The sequence below is a fragment of the Triticum aestivum genome, chromosome 4B, assembly GCF_018294505.1.
Source record: "Triticum aestivum cultivar Chinese Spring chromosome 4B, IWGSC CS RefSeq v2.1, whole genome shotgun sequence".
NCBI classification, from domain to species: domain Eukaryota; kingdom Viridiplantae; phylum Streptophyta; class Magnoliopsida; order Poales; family Poaceae; genus Triticum; species Triticum aestivum.
The window spans coordinates 28,658,745-28,671,699 of record NC_057804.1 but is presented as its reverse complement, the minus strand read 5'-3'; the positions used below and the strand labels follow the sequence as shown (position 1 = coordinate 28,671,699).

The 12,955-nt window shown below is 48.5% G+C and overlaps 1 protein-coding gene and 1 pseudogene across 1 annotated transcript; one reads left to right on the top strand and one right to left on the bottom strand.

The window, feature by feature from the left end:
* The first annotated feature begins 7,716 nt into the window (after positions 1-7,716).
* Positions 7,717-8,296, top strand: LOC123090769 (uncharacterized; annotated as a pseudogene).
* Positions 8,297-8,780: 484 nt separating this feature from the next.
* LOC123090767 (uncharacterized) lies at positions 8,781-11,948 on the bottom strand. The gene is made up of 3 exons (XM_044512104.1): positions 11,228-11,948; positions 9,097-9,168; positions 8,781-9,014 (listed from the first exon to the last, which is right to left on the bottom strand). Exons 1-3 carry the CDS (start codon positions 11,837-11,839, stop codon positions 9,012-9,014), a joined length of 687 nt encoding a protein of 228 aa, XP_044368039.1. The 5' UTR covers positions 11,840-11,948; the 3' UTR covers positions 8,781-9,011.
* Between the last annotated feature and the right edge of the window lie 1,007 nt (positions 11,949-12,955).

The window sequence follows — 12,955 nt, the reverse complement described above, 5'->3', positions numbered from 1 at the left end:
CGCTGCCGCTGCCCGATGCGCCACCTCAGCAGCCGCTGCAGCTGCAGCAGCCACCGCCGGTCAGCTCTGGTCCCGCATCGACCGCACCGGCGGAAGTCCCCCTTCACCAAGTCCAGTCCCCGCCGTCGCCGTCACCGTTTCCGTCTTGTATCACTACCCGCCACGTGTCGGTGGCGGTGAGGCTGCAAGCTGCTGCGCGCGGCCTCCTAGCGCGTCGGCGTGTGCGGGAGATGCGTGGTCTGCAGCTGCCGCTCCTCCAAGTTGCCCTTCACTGCGCAAAGGATCTCGATCTCATCCGCTGCGTCGGGGATCTTGGGCATGCGGTTTCCCCCACGGGCGGCGGGCATGTTGTTTTCCCTGCGGGCAGCGACCTCAAAGTCTGCGACATCGGCGGTTGGGGGGGCGCACCCCTCCTCGTCATTCTCCATCGCAAGCCCTCCACTCTTCCCTGTGCGGTGCAAACCAACAGCCGTCCGACAGGGAGAAGGCATGGTGTCACCGACAGTAGTGCACCGTGTAGGACCACTGCATTCCGCCACCGGCCGCCGTGAGGGCGCCTCTGCTGGTCACTCTTGCGACCACTTCCAGGTGGTCATACACATCCACTCCTTTGGTTCAGGTGGTGTCCATGGGATCCAGGTGGTTGTACACGTGCACGCCCAACGTGCGGATGGTGTCCACTTTTTGTTAAGGGGTCCAAAATAAAGCATCCCAGTCCATTTCAGGTTGAGAATAATAAAACAAACCGAGATGTAAAAGGCTTGTTTTTAGGTGTTAGGTTTGTGTTGCTTTGAGTCATGGTTATAAGTTGGTTAGGCTGCAGCTCGAGGACAAGCTGCATGTCTAGGTGGGGTGTAGTGTTAGAGTACGTAATGGGCCTAATGGGCTCATTAGTTTTAGGGTTAATTAGAGATAAGGGTGGCTTCCTTAGGGGTCAAGTAAGCCTTGCTTGGGAGTCAATTAAACCTCTCTATATAAAGAGAGGAGATGTATCAATCTAAGGAAGCAAGAATTAAGAAGGAAATCCCTTCCCTCTTGCCCGGCCGTGGGCAAAAAGGCCCCCGGCCGGCCCTCTTGCGCCCTCCTTCTAGCAGCGCCATAACAGAGACAATGACATATTCTTCTGGATTTACAGACCTAAGTAGGTAAGAGTCGTAGCTTATGTATTTACCTGAATTGCTGTTGTTGGTCAGGTCCTGAAAGGGAGTACGTACCCCACTACGCTGAGAGGATGCCATATTGTCTTCTCAACTTTTCTTTTTTGTGAAACACTTATTCAACCCTTTGTCAACTCAGTTTGTTCATGATGTACTGTAAGTATTAGTTTTGAAACTCAAATTACATACTGTCATATTAAAAGAGCAGTTTCCTTTGTCTTCTGTCAGATCATAAGATGTGCAAATTAAATTGATCTAACCTGTGCACTGGCAGGTCTCAAGATGTCGTGGGGCCACATAGGGTGATGACACCGGAGGTAGGGCAGCGCGCCAGGTTGAGGACGTCGCGGACAGCGCGAGGGCGGCGTGGCGAGTATGGCGGGGCGAGGAGAGGTAGGGGCGAGGAGAGGTACGGCAGCAAGGCGGGTGGAGGACGTCGCGGACACCAGGGGCCAGGAGAGGTAAGGCAGCAAGGCGGGTCGAGGATGTCGCGGACACCAGAGGCGCGGCGGGGCGGCTGGCGGAGGCGAGGTTTGTGGCGTGATGCCGGCGTTGATCGTGGAGGTTCCTGGCGTGGTCGCGGCTTTGATCGCGGAGTCCACGTTAATTCCCTTGAGGTATCATCGTTGGGGGCTGTGTAGCATCCTGAACGGGGAGTCTGCCGGCAGAACATTTGTTTTTAGCCGTAGATCTGACTGTAGTATAATGGATGTAACGTGGACTGTTGGATGCAACTTAATGGATCTGATCGGACGTGCGGGGTTATCTTGTGTGCACTTTTTGGGGTGCATGTAGGGGAAGTCATGTTTGGTCTTTTAATAGTAGTATAGATTAATGGATCTGATCGGACGTGCGGGGTTATCTTGTGTGCACTTTTTAGGGTGCATGTAGGAGAAGTCATGTTTGGTCTTTTAATAGTAGTATAGATGAGTGGCATAAGAACGTGGTGGTATACTGGGATTACGGTCTTTTTGTGGTTGTAGAGAAAGTGTTCGAGCTTATCAACAAGCCCAACGTTACGTAGGAACCGTGCCCTTTTACTTTACCCAAGGAGCCACGTCCACTGAACGGAATTTTGGTACTACTGCTCATACTACTATATGTTGGGTGGTTGGGTAAATTAATTTACTAGTGCACGAATAATCCACGCCCGCTCCAATACGGATCGTACACAAGAGAGGTCACGCAAAAGTAGAACAAGTTGGGCGGAAAGTTACCCCCCGCCCCCTCCGCATCATCTCGTATGGTGGCGCACGAATCGACGATCTCATCCCTACAATACGGTACGTACACCCAAGGGCAGGGCATGTCGGCCGGCGGACATGTAGGAGCCGCATCCATCCGACGAGTATGCTGCCTCCCTGTCAAAATGCTTGTCGCTTAGGCCATAACGTGGCCTCCGGATTGATATTTCCACTGCCATATCGAACTGTCTGCAAACACTGAAATGCTATTGACGAGTCTCGTAATATCCCACTTGACAGTTTTTGTTGATACTCCCTCTGTCCCAAAATAAGTGTCCCAAACTCGGTGTATTTTGGAACGGAGGGGGTATTTCTTTCAACGATGTGTTCAGACAAACAACGCAACCGATAGCATATAGAAGAAGATAGGCCAATGTGGCGAAAGCCCCCCGACAACTTCACACGGACTATTCACTACCACAAATTCCATTCAAAGCGGGGGTCCGAAAGAGCCTCGCCATCCACCAATTCCTCGCCCCCGCTAATATTTTGCCCAAGAACAAAATGCTTTGCCGATGTCGCGTTGTTGAAAACGACGTGATTCCGATGTCCAGCGCAGCTGGAAAATGAGCAGAATGGACGTATGAATGTCACTCGAGAGAGGGTGCTTACCCTCTTGAAATGTCCACCAATCGACGACATCGGTGTCCGGCTCCGGCATCCACTCCGCCGTACCCAGTCCGACAAAACCACCTCCCAAACCTTGCGATAGAAGATGCATCCCAACACCAAGTGTTGTATCGTCTTAGGCAAAATGTTGATATTTCATTATATTTTCAGTGGCGGAGCCAGGGGCCCAGGGCATGCATGATTTCCTTCTTTTTTCGAGAAACAAACATGCACGATGTTCAAACGGCCTTTGTAACTATGCTTGGGCCATCACCGACTAGCCCATCGTTTATTCCTAGAAAATACGATCAAGTGTACAAGGGGGGCGGTGCTATGTCACAAATGCTATGTATCACCTGCAGTAAGCAGTAATTGCTCGCTAACCGGGATAGAGTGTGGCCCATTAAGGCAGAGCTTCACGAGGAAGAGGTTTACAGGAAAATCGATATCCTTGAAAGCTTACACGTCAGTGTTTTGAGAATCGTTTAGGCCGGTTTTGAAAGCGTCCTTCTAGTTTTTTTTTTCTTAAATGGTTTCTAGTTTTTTGCTTGTTTTTTCCTTACTTCCTTTTATATTTTTTTATTTTATTTGTTTTCCCATTTTAAATTTCATAAACTTCTTTTGCAAAAGTCATGAACTTTTTTAGAACAGTTAAATTTCTACAATTTAGTGAACAATTTCACAACTATGATATTTTTATAAAATTTGTGAACATTTATTTTTCAATTTTCAAAATTTTCCTAAATAGCAAAAAAATTCAAATTCAGGATTATTTATTCAAATGCATGAATAATTTTTGTATTCAATTATTTGAAACTGATTTATTTTAATTCATGATTATTTTTCCAAAATGAATTGGTGAACTTTTTTGAATTCGGGAACATTTATAAATTTTCATGAAGAATATATGAAATTATGACCAATTTCAAATTCATGACCTTTTTTCAAATCCCGCAAACTTCTCTAAATTCTTGACCTTTATTTCAAATTCATGAACATTTCTTGAATAAATGGATTTTTAATCCGTTAATTTTTTAAAAAATCATGGTCCTTTGTTGAATGAATAAATATTTTTAAAATTGAAGAAAAATTAAATCAAATTCGTGCAAAAGTTTAAAATTAGAAATCAGGCTGCCCATACTATACTATTTATCTTCTTTTTTATTTTATTTTCTCTATTTCTTTAGCTTTTATTTATACTTACAAATATATTAAATAAAATATATTGCAAAAAACACGTTGCATAAAATGTTTTTAGAAAAGTTAACCGGGCATTTGAAAAATATTAGAAGTGTATAGAAAGATTGTTTCTCGTGTATACGGAACAATATACAATGGTGTGAAAAAGTTGATCATTTATTTAAAAAAATGTTAATCAAACATTTGACAAAATGGTAAACAAGCCTTCAAAAACTGTCGATCAAGCATTTTAAAATGTTAAATATGTATAGAAAAATGTTAAACATGTATTAAAATATATATTTTGAATTTAGAAAGTGTTAATCAGGCATTTAAAAAAACTAAATGTGTACAAAAAATGTTGACCAGGTATTAAATAAATTGTATTTTAATATGTATAAATTTGCAAAAATATTAACCATGTATTTAAAACTATTAACTGTGTATTTAAAAAGTGTTAATCAAGCATTTGTGAAAATGTGTATAGAAAAAATGTTTACCACGTATTAAAAAAGGTTAATATTTTATTTGAAAAAATGTTAATCAAGCAATTGAGGAATTTTTAAAATATGTATAGAAAAAATGTTGGCCGTGTACACAAAAAATATTAAACTTGCATGTGAAATTTTCTTCGACTGTATGGCGAAGATCCTGTGATACGACGGCCTGCACTTCTATAAGAGCGCGTTTAGTTACCTGCATCGTTTTTTTCCCTTTTGCATACTTGTCTCAGTTGGGCCTGGCTAAGCAAATGCAGGCCAAAAACCAACATCCGCACTTAGTTTGGTTGCATGCATGTCCTCTCCTTGCATCATAACGATGCCTCTATGCACCGCGTTTGGTTGCTCGCATTGTATGTAGTCAGATCAGTGCACGTTGTTTGGTTGCTTGCACGGAATATGATTAAGACTTAATAGCTACCCATAACACACAGTGTTACACTAGAGTGCCTCGGCGACAATGGTAGGCGGTGGTTGCGGCGCCGCGTCCCACACAACGAGCAAGGAGTCGCAGGCGAGCGACCTCATCGGCGGTGCAGTGAACTATTTGCTAGCGCTATCGCCGTAGAGAAAATCCATGTGGAGTAACGAATAGATGGGCGTTGAGGTAGAGCATGATGGAAAAACATGCAGTGTGCCCGCCATGGCGGTGTCAGTGTAGTAGGGCGGGGAGGAGGAGGCCGAAAAGAACAACGATGATAACGGGGCCAGTGTAGTAGGACGCGGAGAAGGAGGCCGAGAAGAACGACGATGACGACAGTGCCGTTGTAGTAGGGCGCGGGCGAGAAGGTCGAGAGGAACGACGTCAGTGATGGCTTCAGTGTAGCAGAACGTGGGCGACGACATAGAGAGGAAGGACGATCGAGCGAGTGTAGTAGGACGCGGGAGAGGAGGTTGAGAGGAACGACGCTAACGGTGGCGCTAATGCAACAACATGCGGGAGGGAACGACGATGGCAATGACACCATTGTAGTAGGATGCGAGCGAGGAGGCGAGAGGAACGACGCCAGTGATGGCTTCAGTGTAGCAGAACGTGGGAGATGACACAGAGAGGAACGACGACCGCGCGGGTGTAGTAGGACGTGGGAGAGGAGGTTGAGAGGAACGACGCCGGCGGTGGCGCTAGTGTAACAACACGCGGGAGAGGAGGCCGAGAGGAGCAACGCAGGCAGTGACACCGGTGTAGCAGGACATAGAAGAGGAGGCCGAGCTTAAGGACTGTCATAGGGCGCCGCATAGGGCTGCAGCGCGGCGTAGAACGCCTGGTGCGACGGTGGTCGGGCACCGAGAATACCCTGGGCAGGGGGCCGGGGAACCGGCATAGAGTAGGCGTGCACAACACCGGTCCATGGGTTTTGGCCGGCGTACCACGGGGCCGGCTGATAAGCCTGCTGCGGCGGGCGGGGTGCTCCTTCCTAAGCGCATGCGCCCCCTGCTTGCGGCCGCCGCGACGACCCCCCCCCCCCATTGGCCGCCGGCTGGGGCGGCGGGAAGGAAACGGCCGGGGCGGGCGGGAAACCTGGCGGGAAGGCGGGCGCCGCCGGCTAGGGCGGCGTTGGGCGCGGCGGTGGCGGGGCTTGACCCCCGCGGGTGCCGGCGACGAGGACGGTGTGGGTCGCGCGAGTCCGCGCCATCCGCATCCGGCGCTCCTCCGACTTGAGGTACGCGACCACCTTAGCGAAGGTAGGCTCCGGGATGAGGGTAAGGTTGGAGGCGGCGTTCCCAAAATCCTCGTTGAGGCCGGCGGTGAGGGTGCTGATGAGGAGCTCGTCGCCGATCGTCTCCCCGAGATCACGGAGCTCATCGGCAAGCTTCTTGAGGCGCATGCAAAAATCATCGATGGACGAGTCAAGCTGCTGGCACCCATCGTCATGGAGAAGGACCTTGCGCTGCAGCCGGTTGTCGGTGAAGAGGCCGTTGAGCTTGGTCCAGACCGCGTAGGCGTCGTCGTCGTCATCCACCACGATGTGGAAGAGGTCGCTGGTGAGGTAGAACCAGCAGATGATGGTGGCGTCGAGGATCATCCACTCCTCGTCGTTGATCATGAGCGCCGAGTCCACGGTGCCTCCCACGTGGCCGTGCAGGAGGTACTCACGGAACACAAGCGAAAAATACCGCTTCCAAGCGGAGTAGGACGCGGTGTATTGATCAAGCTTCACCGGGACACGCTCATGGATGTTGAGGTCGTGGACGAGGGTGACATCAGGATCGGCGAACGGGTTTGAGACGGTGGAGGAGGAGGAGCTCATGGCTAGGGTTAAGGTTCGGGCTCGGGACACGGCGCGGGTTGGGAGGTGTGGCGGCGCGGGCTGGGGTGATGCGGGTCGCGGCGCGGGTGGGAGGCGGGCTGGGGTGGTGCGGGTCGCGGCGCGGGTGGGAGGTTAGGGTTCGGGAGAGAGGGCGTGGGCGGAAGTTGGTGGCGATCGGCGGCGGCGGCCTCAGGAAGACGATGGGGAGGGGCGGCGGCGACCGAGAGGACGGTGGCGGCGACGCGTGGAGGCGCGACGGCGGGGAGTGGCGGCGGCAGCTTAGGGTTTTAGGATCGTACTGCGATAGATGCCATGTAGAAGGACAAGATGTGGGTTGTGCAAGCGCGATGTATTGATCGGTGCATCAGACACGTATATATAAATATGGAGGTGGGTCACAACCTCAACTATACATGGGAAACAGAAGGTGCGCCCTGCACATAAATATGCATGTACACAATATACTCAACAGGAGTTGCTCTTACAATTGCAGCGCGCGCACTTTCAAAACGCGCGGCCCGGCGAGGAGCCGGAGCCAGCCAAAGCCGGCAACATTTCCCAGGCGACGCAGTGAAAGAGACGCCACATGGTATCCGACGGTGCAACGGTCACCACTTGATACTGATAGGCGCGGCCAGGAGGCTCTCTGCCCGGTCACCACGCCACGCAGCAGCAGAGACGGACTATAGCAAGTGTCGCGCTCGCGGACGCCGGGCAGGAGAGCGCCAGAAGAACCCCTTGACCCCTCTTTTGTCCGCTGCTCGCTACATGCCTCCTCTGCTCGCCGCGTGCGCCTGTTATAAGTAGCAGCAGCAGCCGCGAGGGGGTCGGTCGAGAGAGCGGCTGGCGCCGATGGAGACCGTGGCGTGGGCGGCGAGGAGGTCGCTGCAGGAGGCCGCGGCCTCGTACGCGCATGCGCGCCACGACCCGGCCGCGCGGTCCACGGCGAGGTCGGTCGAGACGATCGTGGTGATCGTGGCGGCGATCGTGCTCGCCGCGGCGCTCGCGGGGGTCCTCGCGCGGGCGTGCGGCGGACGGCGACGTCGAGGGGTGGGTGGAGCGCCGGTGCCGGAGCTGCCTCGACAGCGGCCTCCCGCCGCCAGCAGCACCAGCATCCAAGGCCAGTGAGACCAAATAGTTCGTCTGCATGCCTCGTCTCCTCCCTTCCCTCGTAGCAATGTAGCATAGTCATACCACATTAGAATGATCAGGCGCTAGTACTGCCGTCATGTAGAATTAGAATGTAACCAAGCAGCTGGATGCCAAGCTGTTCTTTGCTCCACAAGGGTATCAGATTAGGGCCTCGTGAATTCCTTACTGTAATATTTTGTGCTCATAGTTCCAACATGCATACTTTAGTACTGATGGTTACTCCATGCTTGAAGTTTTTATGCTTGGCCTTAAGTCAAACATCTCCAAACTTGGCTAAATCTATTAAAAATGTGAACGGTCCAAACGTAAACGATGGCCCTGTTTGGATACTCTAACACAGTTAGAGTTAAGAGTTATTTTCTAACCCACTTTAACCCAAATAAGCACCTCTCCACCGGGATAGTTGGGTTAGATGGAACTAACCCATTCTAACCCTCCCTGTTTGGATACTTTTGGGTTATTTGAGCCCTCAACTAACCCAAACTAGCTCTAACCCCATGATCCAAACAAGGCCGATATAAAACCAGACGAATGGCTAACAAGAAGCTGACTCTACTCGACCTGAATGAAACAGAGAAAGGTTGCAGCACCCACTGGCCCACGGACATCTGATACCGATGAGCTATGGCCTATCGATGTCAGATGATCCCAGACAGCCAGCATCCAGAATGACAATGTAAAACAATGTTATTAACACTTGTCGTAACGGAACTGATTGATATTAGAGATCTCTTGATATGACCACGGATTTAAACTACGGTATTTGGGCATGCCAAAGAATTTACAATCACCCCCATCCACCAGTATATACATACAGTAGTACATGAGAAATATCACCACGTGCACATCCATCACCACCGATCAAATATACAACAACCACCAATCGATTCACACGCGAATATAGCTCGAGGCCTCACGAACTCACTGATAGAAAATATGAACAGGTCAGATTCTGGAAAGTTTGCGATCGACGTTCAGTCGGTAAACTGAGTTCAAAGTTCATTACCTTTGGATAGCAGTCCTGGTGTACGATGGTCTGATCGTGTGGATTAACATGAACCACACAAGCTATTCTCCCCTGCAACAGCCATACAAGGGCTTCAGTATGATGACCATAAATTGAGAAGAGCAGAATAAAAACACTGTTGCGGCAATAATATAATTTGTTGGGCAACTTTTGGTCTTTCTGGTATCTGAAATAACAACAAAAAACATGCACTAGATAATGCGATAAACTATTATATCTGTATTGAAGGATAACAGACAGGGCCCCAAGAACCACAACTCTTGTTTGATGCATAAAAAAATGATTTCATCTGAGGTCCAAAGATATAAATATTTTGGGAGGAATCACTGAAGAACATCTCAACAAGATCAAATCAAAAAACAAACCCAACAAAGCCAGGTAACACATAAGATACTTCACTGCGAAATCAGCAATTAGTTTCTTTTGCCTGAAATGCCACAAAGAAACGATACGACACCATTCCACTATCAAGGGATAACGGAGCATAAGTTCCCCCAATAGCGTTTAATAGGGACACCACACCAGGAACACACCTACGTCTGTGGAACAAAACGAAACCAGACACCAAAGTACCCAGCTTGGTGAACATAGTCACAATTTCTACAGCATTACAAAACGTACAGAACAACCACCACAACAACCTGGTGCAGCACCAACATGCTCTCCAGGCTTTCAAACAACCATCCATTGCAATGAAATTACTTGGTGGCATTAAAAAAAACATTTGAATATTAAAATTGTAACCCAGAAACATCTTGGCAGAAATGTAACACTCTCAGTCTATCATCGCAGCATTAAACTGTCCTACTTTGCAACAACATAATACAAAATATATGATGCCCGCTGCCCTGAACATGAGAAATTGAGAAGGCAATGTATCAGCTAGTGGCATCACAAAAATTGTTTCAGAGATGACTGCAAGTGCCTCAGGCTTAGAATTGTGGGTCCAGCTTGTGACTGATATAGAGGTTTCACTGCATACCTTTGTAGTGTTTAAAATGGCCACCGCCTAGTCTGTAAAACAACTCATTCTACAGGATTTTATATGATACCCAAATCTTATAACCCTAAACCCACACCAGATTTGGAGGAAAACATGAGATGTGAAGTAGAAAACTATTCAACTATTTTCCAGCCATCGCGTCATTATGTAGTGTAGGAGTGAAGATGAGAATGGTCCAAGTAGTAAATATAGTAATTCAAATCTTATGCTTTTTATGGGATTTTGTTTCCTCAAACATGTGAAGCAAAAAAATAAATCACTTTGAGATGCTAGTTGCACAAGTAATTCAAAATCATGGCCAATACAGAAGAGAATAACAGGAAGGGTAAATTTAACTATAAGTATTTCCTCTATGTGTCCTACTGAAAGGGATAACCAGTTAGAAACACAACATATTAACTCTGAAAATATTGAATTTTCTTCTTTCTATATGATTTTAAACCTCTTATTATTTTATTTCTTTGTGAATAATTTTTACAAGGACCAGCCTTCAGTTAGGGGATCATCATAAATGATGAGAAGTACAGAAAAACAGAACCTGCTCAAAAGACCTGGCACATAATAGTCTTGAAGTATTGTAGATTAATAAATAAAAGAAATAATGTATTATAGTACGATTTCCCAGTTTACCTATTGTATTATACACCCCTGACAAACAATTATGGAAAGATGAAGAGGTAAGAGGTAACTGGTCGAAGATCATAACACCGAAGTTTACTGAATCGTGATTCGTGACTATGGAAGTCAGAGCATATTTCTTCCAACAGTATTATTTACACTCCTGGTAGACTGATTACCATTACAAAAGTGCTAATCAACATATGTATCGCAATCCAGAGCTGCAATGGCCAAAGGTATTGTAGAGTTGTTTTTCTCACATGATTTTTTATTTTTATTTGCAATGTCCTATCCTAATTCTGTTTGTTTGGGAGGTCAATTAGACGTCAGATCCTAACGATTGGGGCAGGGCTTGCAATCCAATGTGAATTGGAACGCACATTGCAGCAAGGGCACCGAATTAGAGACAGGCAGTAATCTAATTCACAATGCGTGCCTTCCATCCAGACATAAACAATCGGCGGTAATTAGGGTTCCAGCGGCACGCACCTTGACGGGGACGCTGAGGAAGAAGAAGCGGAGGTGGCCCTCGACCTCGACGACGGCGTCGAAGGGTATGGACCCGCGCGCGAGGTCCTCGAACAGGTAGATGGCGTCCTCGACGACGCGAATCCCGTCGAGGCGGAGGTCGGCGTCGACGTAGGAGACGGCGCGCGCGCGGACGAGGCCGCCGCCGGAGGCGACGGTGCCGAGCGGCTTGCCACGATACCCGATAGCGACGTCGAGGCGGCTGTAGGCGAGCGCGAAGAGGTTGGGGTTGCGGACGCGGGCCTTGAGCGCGGCGGAGACGTTGAGGGCGACGGCGGGGCGGGCGACGACGGAGGCGTGCGCGAGGCGGAGGCGCGCCACGCTGACGCCAGGGTCGGAGGGCCAGAGGAGGAAGGCGAGGGCCAGGAGCGCGAGGGCGGCGAGGGCCGCCGCGACGCGGCCGCAGCCGCAGCCCCCGCGCAGGCGGCGGCGGAGGCGCACGGGGACGAGGAGGACGTAGGAGTCGTGGAGGTCGGCGTCGTGGAGGTGGGATGGCGAGTGGGGGCCGAGGTACGGCGGCGGGGGGAGCAGCGGCTCCGCCGCCGTCGGCCCGCGGGGTTGCGTCTTCGCCATTGGGGGGGTTGGTGGTGAGCTGTCGGCTGCCGGGTGGGCCTTTCGCTTGGCTTGCAAGGCTGAGCAATGGAAGTCGGTTCATCGGTTGATTGGAAGTTAAAGTGAGGGAGCTCTCGTCACCACCATTGCTTTGGTTTTGGTAAACCTTTTCTTTTTCTTTTTCTTTTTCTTTTCCTTTTTGCTGTTGACTCGTGAGAGGGACCTTTCTGCAGTACTTCCATGAAGGGTGACATATAGGGTACCCGAGGGCTGCCACGACTTTGTCCATCTCAAAATCTACCGGTTTAATCTTTTTTACTAGTATAATGCCCGTGCGTTGCCACGGACTCTTGAAATATTTTGCTGGAATTATGTAAACATAATGCATGTAAAAAAAAGATAGCACATGTATAATCGAGTAATAATTTAAGTCCACTTCACTTACATTGTAAACTGTTAATAAAAGGCAATTTGACAATGCATACATATAGTGCGATGATCGAACTAAAAATTTGTTACAAATTAATATCTATTTGATGCGTTTAACAAATTCTTGCACAATAACCGTCCATCATGACCGCTCCACCACCACCCTGAGGCTCGACATGAGTCAACTTTAATCGTGTCAAATATATATTGTTTGGATCCTTATGCACATTAAGCAACATTCTTAAATTTTTTTCTGCCTATAAACCATTATTCTTCTTCGTCTTCGTTCTCCTGCTCCTCTTCACTTACTATCTCTACATTCCCTATCCAAGCCAACCGCAACCATCAATGGCCCATCCGGCTCAAAATCCCCAAACCTTCTACACCCAGACTACGAACTTTGAGGGACTTTTTGCCAATATTTTCTCCTTTCAAGTCTGCAAACAATAATATTAATGTAAAGTAATTAGTGTAAAGTGGTTTATGCCCACTCATGGCCAGTACAACCACGAACTCTGCCGTCTCGCCTACATGATGTGCGTCCACTCCCATAATTTTCCCCCTTACTCTGGTGAGGCCTCCATTACTTCCGAATATTTTGTTCGAATTATTTGCCATCAAGGATAAATTAGCATATGTGATAAAAGTTCCTATGATTTGACACTACAGAGGTAGAGCAACATGAAAAATAAAAGATCATGCTTCTAA